Source organism: Sander lucioperca, chromosome 4 (assembly GCF_008315115.2).
Source record: "Sander lucioperca isolate FBNREF2018 chromosome 4, SLUC_FBN_1.2, whole genome shotgun sequence".
In the NCBI taxonomy this organism is placed as follows: Eukaryota; Metazoa; Chordata; class Actinopteri; order Perciformes; family Percidae; genus Sander; species Sander lucioperca.
Genome location: NC_050176.1, coordinates 7,297,903 through 7,316,540, shown reverse-complemented (window position 1 = coordinate 7,316,540; position 18,638 = coordinate 7,297,903). Strand labels below are relative to the sequence as shown.

Below are 18,638 nucleotides of genomic sequence, written 5' to 3'. Positions count from 1 at the left end.
ATACTATATCCATCCATAGCCTGATACAGCTTACTCATCCGTGCCACAGTCCTGCATTGTTGTCTCTGTAAATACTCTGTAAATACTCACTGGACAGAATGTGTATTAATCCGCAGCGCAAAATAGTCCCGAACAAATACACTACTTACTTCTCAGTGACATTTGCTAAAAACTACATTGCCTAGCTGTTTACAATAAATAAATAAATAAATCTGTCACCTGGGGAAGACTAGGTACTAAGTGGTTAGACAGTCTGACTAAATGAGGTCACTATTTAATAAAAAAGTGTTTTGTCTTATATTTACTTTGCTGTACAGCTTTGTGATAAAACCTTTGGGGGTTCAACAAATTCCCTCTAACTTTAATGTTGAACATTCAAATGTCGAGCCGTTGAGGAACTCCAAACCTGATTTCAGGCAGACTCCCAGAGAAGGAGGGGGATGCAGTAGACACAAGGGAATACACTTGGAAGAGGTAAGAAGCCTGCATACCTCACCACTAATTTTCAAAATCCTTGATCTAACGCAAGTCCCAAGTGCTTATGCCCTCACAGCACATCACCATTTTTCTCTTGATGACTTAATGCAATTTACATGCGTTCAACGGCCACAAAAGCTTTATTGCCACATATTGCACACTGTGATAGGCATATGTTTCTGATTCTGCCTTGAGAGGATAATCATTGTTTTTCACTGATACCATGGAAGCAGAAAAAAATGTGCAAAAGCTCACTCACACTTCATTAAAGTGCTTTACCCGCAGGACCTGAAAATATTACACTTTTTATTATAGTCACCACCCAAGAAAAAAAAAACGTCTTTTGGGAACTTAATCAAATTTGAATGAATGTTACCAACTTGGTGAAGTGAAGCTAGAGGCTAACCAATAAATCGTACCTACGGTATTTTGGCCAATATAAGTTTATCGCAGATATTTCAGTATCTCAGTAGTATTGTTCAGTAACAAGTAATTGTGGAACAGAAATGCCAAAGATTTAGAATAGTGTTTCCAAAAGAGAGCACTATCAAGTTTTTATAAGTTTGTAAAGTGTTGGCTCAGTCCATATCTTGGAACAATCACCAAATTTAAGGGATCCTTTTCAAAAATGTTTTTCTTTAAGGAAATTAATATCAGCTGATATATTGAAACCAGATGTTTTTCAACTCCTAAATATCAACATCTGTATTGGCCTAAAACATCCAGTATTGGTTGGACTATAACTCAATGCAAAACAATAAGTGGCTATGGAAACTCAACCTGAGAAAATCTTTGGTACATCTATCATGATGATAACAGTATTAGTAATTTAAAGAGTGGTTGGTCACTTATATTAGGTAGACATTCAGGTCAGGTTTAATATATTATATATATATTTATACAGCTCAGCAAGTATTTTAGGGGATATACTGTAAGAGAGAAGTGGTGGTGGGTGGCTTATATGCGCATCATAAACACTTGAATGCCTTTAGGATGTGGTGGTCTATCACTCAGTATATATATATATATATATATATATATATATATATATATTCTGTGACCTATACCACACACACATAAGATATGGAGAACATTCTCCAAGGGTGCGGTCAGCCACTATTTCCCCCATCTCGCTCCTTCTAGAGTGGCACAGGAGGGAAGATTTCAAACAACTGCATCTCTGGCTGGTCTGACAGTCCCCTCACTGACTCAAGCTGTCCATTGTTATTTAGCATGCGGCTGGTATTTTCCCCAGCCTTTCACTTTGGGTTAACATTTCTCTCATTCTTTTGGCTCTCTCCTCCTGCGTTCCCCTGCACGGCCTAATTGGTTGTCTTTCCCACAGGGAAAGAGACAGGGCAAGATATAAGCCATGCTGAACTAATTGCTTGCGGTGGTAGTGGTGGTGTGGTGGTCTGATGAAATGTAAGGCTGATGCTGGTTTCTTTGCCAGGATACGGGGTATGCCTGCAAGGGGTCCAGATGTCTTTGACTCATTGTGTCATTCTTTTGTTTCTTTTAGGTATTTATGGCTAATAGTCTCTTTGTCTGGGTACAGTGAATTAGTTGAGCCCAGTGTGTTTCTATTCTGTTTGAGGGTAAGGTGTTCATGTATAGGTCCATGGGATATGCACGTTGCAAGTTATCACTGGTCTACACAGGACCTCTCCTCCTGATAACTTACACATGTGAGCATAATATAAATGTCAAAGTAGAAACACACGTTCAAATAGATTTTGTGATGGGTCTTTAAAAGCCTCATTCTTAAAGCAAAAACACACACACACAAATTCCCAGCAATTATCATTGTTTGGGTGTAAACGATACCGCCGCAACACCCAGTCCACATTAGATTCAGACATCAGAATTTCATTCAGCCTGGTCCAACATCTGTCAGCAACTCCATGTGATAACACCATAGCAACAATGGCAATAAAGGCTGGGCTGTATAACATACGCATATGTTAGTGTGGAGCAAGGCTCTCACAACCTCTAATGTCATATAACAGTCAGTCATGAAGCCACATTAGACACCCACACTGACCCTCACCCTCATGTTCCTCTAGGGCCAGCCCTGTCTGCCTCAGTAACTAAACAAGCTACTCCTGACCCCCAAGAGGCCCTCCAGAGACTAATGACAACAATGGCGTTTGCTTGCCAAATAGATTAGGGCTCTGGTGTGACACTGATGCTGAGGGAGATAGTTGGTGTCTGCTGATAGACTGACCACCCAGGAGCTTTGGAGGCCAGAGTCTGGGTTCATCCCATCTGAGCAATTTTCAGACGCATCAGTAAGACAAATCACAGAGAAAAAGGAATAATTGGTGAGAGCCTTGGACAGACCGAGACAACCCCCGAACCTCCCTCACTACTCCCTCCGTGCCCCTTGCTTATGGTTCAAAGATCTTTTCTCACCACAAAAGGCGCAGATGACCTTTAAAGAAAAAAGGACAACTTTTTACGTTAACAAGGTTAGTCATAATTTTTCTCACAGACAAAAAAATTAAGTATTACATACACATGTTAAACGTATGCATTTCTTTATTATTTCTAATACAACAGCAGACATAGTGTGAGCATTAGTACGAACCCAACTAGACATAAGGTCGTGACACACAGACCAGACAGCCGACCCTCGGCAGAAAAGGCAGTCGGACTGATCAGTCTCCCCGAGTTGGTCAAAAAAGTGCCTCGGAACACACCAAAGCGACAAGACGTAATACGTCTCCAGGCGGCGCTAATCTGTATGGTCTCTCAAAAATGAAAACCGGCAGCTGATTGGACGAAAGCGTCATGTGGGTCTGGTTTCTCCGGAAATTCAAAGCCAGGCTGTCATGGCGGCTTGTTCAGAATACGATCTCATATTTTACTAAAATAGTTCACCGAAACGTGTTTCTGAAAACATTTTAAGCGAGAAATAGGCCATGCAGTTGCTGAATCTGTCTTCATTTCAGATCGACAACGGTCAGTTTAAAAAATTGTTGTCAGATTTTGAGAGACTCTAGTCACGCTCATCCCGCTCCTCGTTTCCGGGTTAGCACTCTACCAATCAGATTGGTCATTTGAGTCCGACTGCCGGCAGTGCCCGCCTTCCGATTCAACATGTCAAATCAGCCAAAATGATGGCCGATGGCCCCTCCAATGGACGACGGCACGGAACACACCGAACAGACTCGAGTCACTGACCTCGCCAGACTGTCTGACGGCCAATTATCGGGTTAGTGTGTCACGACCTTTAGAGGCTAAAGCCAAGCTACCTGCTCTGTAACGCTGCACTTAAGCACAGCGGTTGCGCTTTATGCTAACAACAGCATGCTAACACCGTCACAATGAAAATGCCAACACTGATGTTAAGCTGACACAATGTTTATCGTGGTCACCATCTTAGTTTATCATGTTAGAATGCTAACATTTGCTAATCAAGACTAAACTAAAGTACAGCTGAGGCTGATGGAATTTTTTTTTGGTTTTGAAGGTACTTTGAAATTTTGACCTGATGATGGCGCTAGATGAAAAGTCAGGGGATCACCAGGTGATTACAATTTATACTAAGGGGGACATGAATGTCTGTTCTAAATTTAAAACCAATAATTGTTCAACCTCATGTTGCCGCTAGAGACAGAGCCAGGGGGTCACCAGAATCAGTAGGATTCATCCTTTTCAAAACCACCATTTTGTGCAAATCCATCTTGTAAACTTTAGGATATTTCACAGGGCTACTTTGACCAGATGGTGGTGCGAGAGAAAAAGACAGGAGATCGCCAAAGTAATCAAGATTCATCCTCTGGGCACCATGAATATATGAATCAAATTTCATGGGAATCCATTCAATAGTTGTTGAGAGATACTTCAGTCTGGACCAAGTGGAGGACAGACAAACTGACCTTGCAATCCATAGAGCCGATAGCAAGGGTAAAAAATATTCTTTGATAATATTTTTTAAATATTTTCCTGCAGCCATACAAATTACTGCACTGGTCTGCCAATAAATTACCTTGTTGAGGTAATATACATGAGATTAAAAGGTCAGAGAGTCCGCTGGTAGATGAAACCTAATGCGCCACGGGGTAATTTTGTGATGTAAGCACGGTAACGACAACTAAATTGTTCTCACTGAAACCCTGGCAAAAACTAGACGTGACAAGGGTTTCTCGAGGCAAGTTTAATTTAAATTGCCACTCACCAAGAGGAATCTCAGAAGTGGAAACATCATTAGCAGGATGTATAACTTTAAGCAATCCTTTCATCAAACATGTGAAACATATTCATTCAATTGGTTTCCAACAGTATACCATGTCAGGGCGGAACAGGAGGAACAAGAGCTGGAAAGAAAGATCGAACTGATTTAAAGTAGACAAAAGTTTTAAACTCTACTTCCCTGTTGAGCAAAATTAAAGTTTCCTTGACAACTCCTGATTCACAACTATAGACTCAGGGCCAGATGTACGTACATTTGCGAACGTATTGTTATCAGCGCCATGGCCAACCCGCAGAAAGCGCACGCTGTGATACTTCAGCTTACATCGTATTTACCAAACCTGCAGTTCATCGGGTAATCAGCGCCTTTCTCCGCCCACTATACCGTAAATTGCGCTGTAGCAAAGCGTTAAGTACTTGTGCTATGATACGGCTGAGTGCAGACTGCGATATTCCCACTGCTGATGCTATGACTGTTTGAAATGATCCTGATGCCCATATTTGTAATGTAGCGAGGAGTTTAACTGCTGGAACGGAATGTGAACGCTGAGTCGGAGATTCAATGTCATCTTTGATTTCTTCCAGTAACTGTAATATTGCATGGCTGCTTAATCTGTAACGCTTAATGATTTCGTGTTCACTCAACTGAAAAAGTGTGATCCTTGTGGCAAAAACCTTTTCAGCTCGTCTCCTTGGCCTTTGTCTTCGTCTTGCTCACCAGGAGCAATATGGAGGCATATGCAAGGAAACCCGCTTGCGGCTGGTTTACACCTGCTTTTAAGAGGCGGAGAATTTTCACCGCAAAACAGAGGCACGCTGTCACGGGCGTTTTTTGTACATACCGCGGAATTCATAATTAGGCGCACTTTACGCTTCGCCTCCCATCTCTTTATGGAAAACTCCCACTTTCCCCTTCACCCTCCCGTGAATGCATATGCATGACACGGAAAAGCGCAATTTGCCATTTTCAGTTCCCGCGACAGGCAGTCTGTGCTTTTATCTCAGTGTGGCCTGTTTGTACATACCTCGCCATGCTTTTACGCACACGTTGCGAAACAAATACGCCTGAAGTGGGCGCAAAAATGTTAGTACATCTGGCCCTCAGTGTAGTTACTCGCCCAACGTGCTCCTCTTCCAACACTGTCAAATGCTGCCCTTCAACAACAGTCTCTTTAGACATCCCCTCTAGTCCAAACAGTACAAACCTACTTGAGATGCGAGCCACCTGCGGGATTCACAGGGTTGCAGAAGTGGCCCTCAACAAACTGAGGATTAGCTCTGTTGAGAAGGGTTGCTCAAGCACTGATGTTGCCTGATGGGGAGGCCTAAGCTCTGGGGAACTCACACTACTCTCCAAGAGACCCTTTGGTCCCGTAGACTAATCTGCCACACTAATCCAACCATACTCAAAGCTTCTACTCCTCAATTCCCACCAACATCATCTAAAACAAGTGGTAATGACTCTGTGAATCAGGCTTAGCTTTTTTAGGTGACAACATTGGACCAGCGGTTTAAAAAAAAAAGGATGGGTATTGTTTGAAAATCTTGCTACCACTGTCAATCGATATCCAAGTTTCAACACTATTAATCATGTTTAAATCCCTTTTTTCAGTTAAAAAAAATAAACTTCACAGAAGTGTTTTATTTAGTGTTCAATAAAACATAGTCTAAAATTAGTGAAAATATGATTTAAATCAGTAAATATTTGATTAAAGTCAACAAGACTAAGAATCGGATCAGGCATTGCCAAGCAAACGTTTTAAAGGCAGGGTTGGTAACTATTTCCAATATAAACATTTTCATATATTGTTTGAAATGGTTTTTACACTCTGACAGCAATGCTGTGGACACATTTGGGTACTTAAAAGGTATTGAGGGTGAGTTTATAAATGTGATTGTGGTTGTGCAACCTCAGCTTTGGAACAGCCTTCTTTGAAATACTCACTTAAAAAAAGTATTTTTTTTTCATTTATTTTTTGATTCATGTTGCAGCTTTTTTCCATTGGTCTCCTTTTACTACTGGATAGAATAAAATGATGAGGTATTTCAACTTGGAAAATAATGCTTTAATGCAGTTAAATCAAGTCTAAGTCTTGTGTACATTTAGGAGATAGATGTTTCCAATAGTCCTTGCTGTAGAAAACCCCACTATGTTTCGACACAAGGCTGTTTCACAACACTACAGGCACCATTATGAACAGTATGCCACAAGAACCATGGTTGAGCAATATGTGGGTCCTTCCCTTTAGGTGAGATGACCCTTCCCATAGCTTACTCTTCTCCAGCTTTCAACTGTTTTTTGGAGATCTCTGGTGCAAACATGTACACAAAACTATGTCAACACGTAAATGTCTGATGATTTATATTGATAATCCTACAGTAAAGAACATTTTTCAAATTTCTGGAAATGTTTCCATCGTTAAGAACAACTTTGGTCTGTAAAAACTAAGATGCCTCTTTTACAATGAGGCAACTACCAATAGTTATGTTAAGTATGCTCTCGCCTGTCAAAGCCAGACGTTTCTAGCTTCACAAGGCCTCGGCTGAGACATAACACCAAATGCCGGCTTTGGATGAGAGGTGGTTTCAAAAATAAATAAAGCCTTAAAGCTAAGGAATTATAAACATGCTGCCATGGAGAAAGAGGGAAAGCTCTTCAAACAATTTGTGGCATGTAGTATTTTCAATTCTTTCTCTGCTTGACACAAAGACGAGTGTCAAACAAAAAAAAAGATGAACAGGGGATGACAGAGAGGAATGGAAAAAAATCGAGCATTGAGGTGAGAGTGAAGAAGACCATGGGGGAATTTTCCATTCACAGAGGTCTGACACACACACACACTTCAAAAAATATGCACAATAAATCCATAGATACATGGCCAACACATACACAAGCATGCCCCATGAATATTCTTCAGCCTGGAACTGAGGAGAGGGAGGAGGGAGTTGGGGTGGCAAAATAACAAGTTAAACAAAAAGAAAGACAGAAAGAGTCGTGATTCTAACACAATATAAGCTCTGGGATCTTCAAACAAACTCACGCTCGGGCACCATGGGGATACAACCAACAGAACAAGGCATTCTGAGGGCTGACCTTCCTGCTGCCTGCTCTGCTTCTGTATGTGACTGCCTATTAGCCAGATCTCCTAGTACAACAATGTAGCCTTTGCCATGGCAATGCCGTCCGGCGTTTCACAGGGCAAACTGAGCCTGGCTGATGCTTTCCATGGATTAGCTTTAGCCAGCTAACACACCTCTCATGGCAGCTGTTTTCCTCTGAAAAGTATTGCTACTGAGGATAGCAATAGCAACAACATTGCTCAATTCCTAAATGGTAAAGATAATTTTGATTTGCTACATGATGGGTCCTGTATGTCTAATTACATGTTGTCTAAGGGAAATGCTATTCTTTTTGTCTCACCGCAGGAGGCCGACTTGGTCTCCACCAGCTTCACCCTTCGTGTCTCGTTACGAATCCTGTCGTCTGTCTTGTCCACAAGATGTGCGAGGTCGTCAATGATTTCTGAGAGACAAAGAAAGAGGAGATAAAGTCAATAAAGTTAATTTCTGCTTCGTATTACGCTGCTATCTACCATTACTAAGACCTCATGAAGTTTTTTTTTTTTTTACATAAAAGACGAAGAATTGACATCAGAGCAGTCAACAACTTCAAAAGGCAGAGGCTGCCAAGGCACAGACATGAGTGGTGGTGATGGAGGGAGTGGGCTGTGTGAAAGCACTCCTCGCGCTTTCAAATGGTTTCACTACTTCCTGAATCCATTCTGGATTTAATCAGGCCCTTATTGTTCATGAGTTTTAAAGACGTAAGCCCAGGCTTCAGGGACTATGTGCGGGCGTCCAAAGAAAGAGTATGTGTGTGTGTGTGTGTGTGTGTGTGTGTGTGTGTGTGTGTGTGTGTGTGTGTGTGGCTAGGGTCCTTCAGTAGGAGTTCCCGACTTGAAGGTTGTCCAGATGGAAGCCTGTGTGATTTGTTAGAGCTAGCCACTGTGTTGACATGGCATCTCAAGAGGTCTGGCCCAACAACAAAAACAGATAACTGCTGAAAAAGATTTCCAAATTCTTGATTCGTTAAGGTTAGGCATTAAAATGTGATATTGGTTAGAGATAAGATCAACTTGGATTTGTGTTTTTGAGTCAGAACCCAGTCACAAATGGCAAATGGAACCAATGACTGACTTTTAAAACTGAAACAAAATATGAACTGAAACAAATATAAACTAATGTACCTAAAACTTCATCAGATCTGCAGATGTATATTTTCTCTTCCTGTTGCAAAATCTATCAGTCTCTGTCATTAGCCCAACTGCCAAGATGACACAACATTATGAATAAATATGAGCAATAAATAGTATTCAAAACAACATGGCTCAATACTCGCGTTGTAAATCAGGAGATTTATTACGATACTGAACTCAAATTGGCTGTTTCATCCTAACCCTGTTTGGAGATCTACATTTGTGGCCTGTTTTTTATTTCTACCCCACCAGTGATGATAGATCCTCTCCAGTAGCCTTTTAAATTGAAAAAGACAAAAAAAAGCTAAATTAGCGGCTGAACAGAAACCAAGGTTGATTCGAAGAAAGGGAAGTTCTTCACAGACTTGTATCAGCCTCTGATAAAAGGAAGTTTTACAGGAATGGGAAGCTAGACTCATCCACAAAACACAGTTCAGTGCCAAGTTAAACAGACTGTTCCTGCCAGGGAGGGAACACATTTGTATCACTGCTGCTACGCAGTATATGGTAAAATAGTACACAGTCAATATGATCTAAGCTTTCCGTATTCTCAAAATGTTACCAAATTCCCACAGGTGAGTACTCTGGGTCATCTGCAGCATTTGTCTTTGTGAGAACACTTGTCTTAAGCTCTAGCTGCCTTTAAATTGGATTGGTGAGAGAACATGTTTCCTCAACTAGGAGTCATCGCAGCTTGACGAGACAGACTGTGTTTTGGCTGACAGCTGATAATTACGTTGCACCAATAATTCGAGGAAGAAAAGTAAAGCCTGTCAGTTTGGAGGGCCAGAGTGTGAAGGGGCAAGGACGAGGAGAGGGGAGACGTGAGAGCGCCGTATGTACAGTGTCCCTGGAGACTCCCACATCATCATCTACGCATCAGGCAACAATTTAAAAGGAAGACACTCTTCCTTTACTGGCAGGGAAAGGGGTGTAGAGGCTGAACCATTTGTGCCGCGTGCCACTCCAACTACTCATAAAGGATGTTTTTGGTTTGCTGCTGCCAAGTTTCTTGATTCAGTCCAGACCCTGCAATAACATCTCAATTTATTGATAAATTCTTAACCGTGCCGAGATAGAGCAGTGCTAGGAAGTAGCCTTTAACTACAGCGGCAATGAAACGCTGAATTAAATTTTCCAGAATGGTAGCGCTACAAGGTACTGGATTTTCACGAGCATAGTCCTTCAATTCACCCTGTTATCAAGTCATGTTTCTAACAACATAATTCTCAATTTCCTATTGTAACTTTTGCTTCCATGTATGACAGCTGCTGGCCCTGGCTTGGATCTGCCAGACCACAAAGAAAGCCCTGTTTCAGGCAAGGATTGTTTGTTTAAAATGCTATTACACTGGATAAACCTCCAAAGCCACAGTGTGGGAGAGCATGACACGTGCACAAACATACTGACATTTTTTGCCAGTTGCTTTACGATGCATTCATTTATGCTTATTTGTCCTCTAAAGCACAATGGGCAATGCGATTATTTGGAAATGAATGGTAATGTGAATTCTAAATGTTTTTATAGTCTTATTTTTTTGTTATTGTTGGTGACTGACAGCATTAATCTCTGGAGCTACATGTTGCTGAAAATCTGCAGTTCATAATTTTGACTTATCTTAATAATTGCAGCTTATTAAATACATTTCTGTCAACATCAGTGATAAACAAGTCAAAGTTAAATGCTATACGCTACAGACAAGATGCTTAAACATATCATGTCATTAATTAAAAAAAACGTAATGTAATAACATAAAAAAAACCTCAAACACAAATAAGTACTGCTTAAGTGCTCCATAACTTGAAGATGAACATGTGCTCAGGATCTAAATAGAGATACTTTCAAATAAAATGAAAGCCCCTCAGAGCTCTGTCTGTCTCCACTGTGGACAGGGACTGAATATATATCAGCATCCACATTAGCAGATTGTTCTTGCTGTGGAAGAGCTTGAGTATGCCCTTTCCTAATTAAATCTACTGCATGTACAACAAGAGGCCATTAGAAAGCTCTCTTTGGGTCCAGTGACTCGTCACCATAGTCTCTGTTGTGTTCTCTTCACAACAAACAAAAACACTGAAAAAAAATTAGGTGGTTTTGTAAACAGTCAATGTGAAAACAAGAACAATTATATGGCAGCAAAGAGGCAAAGCTCTCAATATAATTTGACTTTCTGTCCATATATGCTATCTCTTTTCACGTAGGTTCCAGAAGATACTTTCTCTCTTTTGAAATCAGTGAAAAATTCAGCAACAGGTGCTGTTGCATAAAATGAGGCTTAGAATATAGATTCCACATATCTAGTAGACTGTTTGACTGCTAAACAGATTCCATATGACCAGAAGTTCAAGTCTAAAAAAGGAAGATCAATTCTTTTGAATAAGGTGATGTATTACCTCAGTTATTACACTGTAAAATAGCCCGGCAGATAAAATTGTAAATATAAGAATCTATATGCAACAATTTGCACAAAAAAAGACACGCATTGCATTTTATCATTGTTGTAAATCACTTTTTATAAAATACTAAAAGTAGCAGATGCTGCCAGAGCATGTGAAACTGTGGTCAATTATAAATACTAAGGCTGAAAGCAACAGGAATGCCATCTCTCTATTCTGTTTCTCTGCTACAGTGCCTTTTATTCACACAAAAAACAATGTATGTAAAACCTGGCTCTTCTGTGTAGAGGCACGAGGGCCCTGGAGCACACATGCCAATAGGAGACAGATGTTGCTCTCATATGACGTCACCTACTCCCTCATGTTGCTGACTCTCTGCGCAATCTCAACACCATTTCATCTCTGCTCCAATACTTGCAGCTTTTATATAAACACCCTCTCGCTGTGGCCATCCTGCTCTCTGGGGGCTAACTAGTTAACAGGTCTGTTTCCATCCCTGTTGGGAGCGTCATCTGGAATCACGTACAAACACACTACTATCCTCAGGATTGGCTGCTGCTGGTCTGGCTAAATGATTATGTAGCCAAGGCACGGACTGGAAGAAAATACTTAAGGGCCAAGTCTCTTACAGTTAAATTATTCCAATATTCCAGGGTGTACACAGGCAGATTTAGCATTGTCACTTCATTTCTGGGTGTTTACAGCATACCCACCCATCAGCCTCATAGCTGGACTGAAGGTGTCACACAGCAAGCAAACGACAGAAGTCAACAGGGCATACACAGAAGGTCCTTCTCATTTTTCATCTTCATCTCATTTGATCAATACAATACATGGGTCTGTCAAAACTGGCCAAAAATGACGATTGAATTTTCTATTATGTCCAAAGGGGATTAATGTATGAGATACATACTGTACCTACTTAGGTATATTTATTTCAACATAGACATGTCTAAACAGATGTACATACCTACACATTACAAATAACTAATAAAATAATCTAGAGACCGTAGACCTCTCTTCCTCTGCACCGTGGTTGGTGCTAGACTGAGAACTGAGCCCCCGAGCAAGCAGGCTAGTTAGTCAGCCACTAAATAAGTAACAATCAGGACGTAACAATTTAAGAACTTAATGTTTCATTCAGATAGTAGGAAAACACATTGTTATTATCAGATGAGTAACAACTTTGTTCTGCTCATTTTCTGTAACCAGTTTAGCATAAGGGCATGTTGGGTTGAATTAGCAAGCTAGCTAACTATCCAGCCATCAGCAGCTGGCTGCTCGGTCCCTCTTTCCCCACCGCAGGGAGACTTCTTTGCCTTAAGAACCTATGACAGACCGGGAGATGGACAATCTGCCTAGTCAACTAGTGGAGTAAAGCACCGTAGGATCTGTGGTGCTGCTGGCTAATTCGAGCAAACGCTGTTTAGTTGTATGTATCATTGCAACTGTTTGTATATCTGTTTTTCCCTTTTTGAATGACAAATAAATTACCGCCGAGTTATTTCCTCTCATGCAGACGCAGAACGTTCATGCTAGTTGGCCGTCAACTGTAGCCTTTGCGGTCCGTTCAAGTGCAACCTTTTGGCCAAGACACAGGCGACGTGAGGTGACGCTACAGTCGGCCTTCATCACCACTAGTTCTTTGTCATCTGCCTGCTGCGTCAGCACTTTTAGCCCCTCTTGTGAACAAGACCCAAGATACTTCCTTCACGTGGAGCAGTGACTCACTTTCTTACTACGGCATGATTTGGAGGTGCTGACCAGCTGAATGTCAGCTGCTTGGAGGAAATAAAAAACTCCCGTCAGCCCAGTTCCTTCATCAGAACTCAAAATAATCATAAACCACCTCACTGAGCAATTAGTAGACTTAGAAGTAATGCTCGGTTACCACCCTCCAAACAATTTATAGGCTAAATACAGAGATGGGGACTCAAGTCTGAGACTCGGACTCAAGTCGCATTTAAGTCGCACCAACAGCTGACTTCAGACTTGACTTGCGACTCGACCCAAAAGACTTCAGACTTGACTCAGACTCGAGCTTCGAGACTCGTCAACAACTTGTTTTCATGAAATTATTGCTTTTTAAATCTAAATTTATTCATGTATTTCTACTTTCTTTTATTTGCGCATATACGTTGGGGAAATGTATGACGAGCTGCACGTCCCCTGCCCTTTGCCATAATGTGCAACGTAACGCATGTGCTATGCCTTATGTGCGCACACTCACATATCAAAAAATGCATTGAGAGTCCTCCCGGAGTTGTGCCTTTTGTCATTAGTTTTGCTTTCAATAACTCTGTAAACAGTGGCAGTAAGCGAACAGCTACATGCAAGGTGTGTGTGTGGCACCAAGACAAATGATGCCGGATCAACAACGTCGAACTTCATCAGGCATCTCAAAACGCACCCAAATAGGTCAGTCACTTGCTAATGTGAAAGATATGTTAAATTTAGCATATATCGTCACAGGTAACAAGCTAACCATCGCAAAGTGTTGTGCTCATGCTGGGAACAGGCAAATTGTATCTTTATAGTTAGTGGTTGCTGAGGCTCAGACATCCATGGCGCACAGGAGGCGGGACAAATGCTGTTTCGGGTGGGCAAACTCATGTTATGCGTAATTGATCCCGTGGGTGATTTGTAGGCTATTAAGTGAACAAGGTGTATCCGGTCCACCAAACACTGGGCCGTCTTGACTGTCTTAATTCTGCACATATTTCTGTTACTTTAGTCCTATTTACTATTTCATTATTTCATCCATGCGTGGCGCAGTGGATCCATGTGCACTGTCACCTGCCGTGGAGACGCTGGCCTCACTAACTTCTCCTCCTCTGAGTCGGATCTCCCTCACGCTGGACTTTTTCTAAGTGTTGAAGTTTCAACACTTAGAAAATAAATGGCATTACATCAGTGAGTTCAAAGTGCTTATTGTGCGTAATTTGGACTGACACTGAGATGCATGTTGTTCTGTAACTGGTGTGGCGCTGCCACTATTCTCTTGATTTCCACTTCGACATTAGACATTTCTTTGAGTGAAAGAGACGTTACATTTAGCATATATCATCACAGGTAACAAGCTAACCATCGCAAAGTGTTGTGTTAATGCTGGGAACAGGCAAATTGTGGGCCCTATCTTGCACCCAGCGCAATTGACTTTGTACACCGACGCATGTATCATTCCTATTTTGCACCCGACGCACAGCGGACTTTTCCCTCAACAGACTTACGTCGGTAAATTAGGGAATGAACTTGCACTCCCGGGGGCAGTTCAGCAAAAAGAGGAGGCATGTTCCGGCGCAAACGTTCCCTAGTGCTATTTTGCAGTTTCAGAAAACAGTTCCGCCACGAAAAACCTAGTCTAAAGTCAGTGGCGCTTTATTCAGATGCTATTTTAAGGGCACATGCTTGGCCGTAATGTAGAGTGTGCACACCGCGCATACACTTTGCTTCTCTCATCTCACGGACCCAGCAGTTCCCATTTTTGCAAACCATACATAAATACAAGGAAAAATATGACCTTGTTTTACACAATATTTCCATGAATCATGGATGTGTTGATGACAAATGAGGAAATATTAGAGGACTTAAGGAGATGTGATGTTAAACTGCATGTGCCGATGCCCCAGCAGCAGTACGGGAGAGGAGAGACAGAAGAGCTGCATCGTCTATAGTGAGGTAATCCCGGTCTAATGTTAGACTACATTGCAAAAATATCACCATGCATTCATAACCTAGTGATTCAGTAAGAGTGAGCCCAAAACATCGGAAAGTATGTTTTTGTGACTTTACATACAAAATTTACATTTTGTCAAAAGGAAAAATCAATAGCAAACATCGGTCTCCTCGGCTGTGACAACGCTCCTGGCATGGGCCCATGGATGTATTAAGAGCGTGCACCTAGCAATTCCGCCATTATAATAGCAATCCACCATGGAACAAGCGCACCTGCTTTTAAAGGGAATGTGAGATAACGCTCTGATTGATTTATTGCACGTTACGCCCAAACCACACCTATGAGTAATGTAGCTACTTCAGACCAACCCATTTTAGATTTGCGTCAGGCGCAAGTCATTTATCCCACCGGTATAATAGCAAAAGCGCCCGAGATCCGCCTACAAAGCTACTTGCGTTTGGCGTTTGATACTTGCGTTTCAGATCGTTAAAATAGGGCCCTGTATCTTTATAGTTGTATCCATATGATGTGACAGACTTAGGTTAATATTTCACCAGGTCTGAGGGCTAGAGGGATGTGTTAAGTAGACCCCATAAAGTTATCCTACAACTGATTTTGATACTGTACTAGGATGGTAGCTACAGGACATGCTTTGAATTCATAAGATTTAACAATACAGTGTTAGGGACAGATCAGATGGCCAGAGACTTGAGACTTGACTTGGACTCGTGGCAAAAGACTTGAGACTTGACTTGGACTCAAGCTCAAAGACTTGAGACTCGACTTGGACTTCCAAAAAATGACTTGTGAACATCTCTGGCTAAATATCACTCTTACTTTGATTCAACTTAATCAACAACAAAACAAGCCAGATTCAAGGTCAGTAAAGAACTGCAGAGCTGTGATACATTATCCAGACCTACAAAGGCATGTAGGGGGCAAGGATAACGGAAAAACAAGCGTCAGGCCAAAGCGCGGACAACAAGCATGCCCAGATAATACTTCTGAAAATATGTTGCTCATTAGGTTTTAATTATTGTTCATTGAATAGACCGAGAGATAGAGAGAGTTGCAGAGAATCGGAGACATACAAAGAAGCAGTGATAGGGAAAAGGACAAATCAGAGAGAGAAATACAGTGCTTGTGTGTGCATTATAGGTTGAGATTCAAGGATTCAGACATGAAGCATCCTGTGTGAAATATCCTCTGGTCTTATCTTTTAGGATATTATTCTGCCAGGACCCAGAGCCATGTAGCACTGCAATGCCTGTGACTACACAATCAAGACAGTTAAGCATCCTCACCCATTCCTTCACAGATAGTCAATGGATAGCACATTGTGTAAATGCAAGTCTAGCATGAGACCTAAACATCCAATTCAAAGCCCATCATCACATGATATTATAAAGCCTAATTCAAGTCAGACAGCAAATATGATACTCACATGCAGGAGCATGGTGAGAAGTTTGGGAGACGCTCTCTATTTTAATGATCAAATTCCTGCATCCCAGATCTATATTCGCCCCAAGCCTCTGGAAATTGCTTACTCGTTTTCACAGAGGCTATAGAAGTAGTGGTTTTGGTTTGTGTGTGTGCATGTGGTGGAGGCACTGCCATAAACAGTGACACCCCAGCGTGGCTCCAGGATGTGCTGTATTAACTCTGTGTGTTATTGTAGGACTCGTTCCCAGAGAGGGCACAGCGCACAGAGAAAAAGCTTGTTTTCTCTAACCGATTTAAACACAATCTGACTCAGTGGGGCTAATTCTGTTGTGCTTATTCAGGAGATGACTTCTCCTGAGGATATAGAGAAAGATTGAAGTATGACAGACAGTTTTTTCACTCAACCCTCCTCTTGTATCCCTTGCTGCAGAGCAAGGGGGTCTGACCACAACTGTTACCAATTGGTCCTGGTGTGACTGACTGTGTATAGAGGGTAGTGCTTTGTTGCCAACTAAAACACACACATCTCTGGATGTAACTGGAACTTCACTTGGCACACATGGGGCACTCAGCATGATGATACAACTCAGGGCAATTATGGTATTTACAAGAAGTTTCACAGTCTTGGAAGAGTTTCTTTCAACTTCTTTCTTTTTCTCTGCTCTCGGCTGCTTATTGTAAACAAACTCACCCTGAGGAACAGTGGGGAGTGAGGATTAGGGGGAGTTTCACTCAAACCTCAGAGTTTTTACCAGTTTTAAACTGAGTGCAAACCCAACAAATCATTTGAATGCCTGCCAAAAAAAAGAACTAAAATAAAGACCAAAAAACAGAAATGTGCAATGTCTGTCTATGGAAGATGAGTCTCAGTAAAGAAATAATTCTAAAAATGTGTTTGGCCATCTGACATGTTAGGAGCGAGGACACATAAACACAGCCACTTTCTTTTCCTAAAAATCGTCTAGCACGACAATAAAAATGTCAGTTTATTTATTCATAATGGGCTTTCTATTATTGTTTAAATAGTCACACTAGAGATGGATAGTTAATGACTTAATTTCTGCTGTGGTGTCCAACACCAACAGTTCAGGAAAAGCCACTTTATTTTTTCACCCAGGGGCCAACCAGTCATAATGTGATACATTAGAAATCAATTAATAGTAAGTAACATTTCTCTGAAATGCAATAGGGATATGATGCACAGAACTACCCACTTAAGCAAATAAGATGGGAAATGAGCAGAATTGAGGAGATGAGGGATATTATGAAAAACAAATGTAGGCTACAAGGAACATTATTATTAAAATACCTCTTTTTGCCTGCCTGTATTAAATCCCCAAAAGTAGTAATGTAATGTCCCAAGATCAGAACAGCCCGATACCATTATATATGCACTGATCAAATTAATTTATTGCTGTAAGCTAAATAAACTCCATACAGTATATCTTCTTAGCATCTACCCTGTTTTTTGTCTTTATGACCACGTGTTAATGGGGGTTTGTGAGGGCATCACCATGCACACAATTCGCCCTTCTAACATCTGGCCTTCTGAAGTGCCAGGTCACATGTGTACAGATTAGTCTCACTGCTGGATATTATCGCCTGACCCTAATAAATCTCTGAGTCCCTCCAAATGGACGGACATGCTCCCCCGGTCAATACTTTTGGGATATCTATTATTGCATCATTAGACATTTTCTCTGTCTAGAATAGTGGCTAGCTGATTGATGATACACATCTTGCTTTATGCAACTTATGCCACAGCCACACTTGCCAATGTTCAAAAGATAGTATTGTTTATTCATGTTGTGGGGCAGCACACTCTTTCAATAAAAACTTTGTGTTGGAACTGTCTTTGTCAAACTTGGAATACATGTAACTTTACTTCTCCAGCTGGAGAAGTTGTGGCCTACTGACAGTTGAAAGAAGCAGCCTTCCACCTCTGTATATTAATTTCAAACAGTATTGGCACTGTTACATCAGAGCCTGCGCACTCTCTGATTAATCAGAAGTATTCTCAATGCAATGGTATGAATGCAAATATACAACATGATAAACTTGAAAAGAGAGACACTGGCACATAGGGAAGACAGAACAAACTGGGTTTCATATAGTCTTGATGTGAGGACTTGTAATTGATTTGAACAATCAAAACTGAATCTGAAGAAGGGTATGAATATACCAAAAAGCTGG

At 41.3% G+C, this 18,638-nt stretch overlaps 1 protein-coding gene across 1 annotated transcript in view; it reads right to left on the bottom strand.

The window, feature by feature from the left end:
• Positions 1–18,638, bottom strand: part of stx8 (syntaxin 8) — a 45,520-nt gene that overhangs the window by 965 nt on the left and 25,917 nt on the right. The window contains exon 7 of the mRNA XM_031289040.2: positions 8,096–8,197. Coding sequence (XP_031144900.1) covers positions 8,096–8,197 — 102 coding nt within the window. The remainder of the gene's footprint in view (positions 1–8,095; positions 8,198–18,638) is intronic.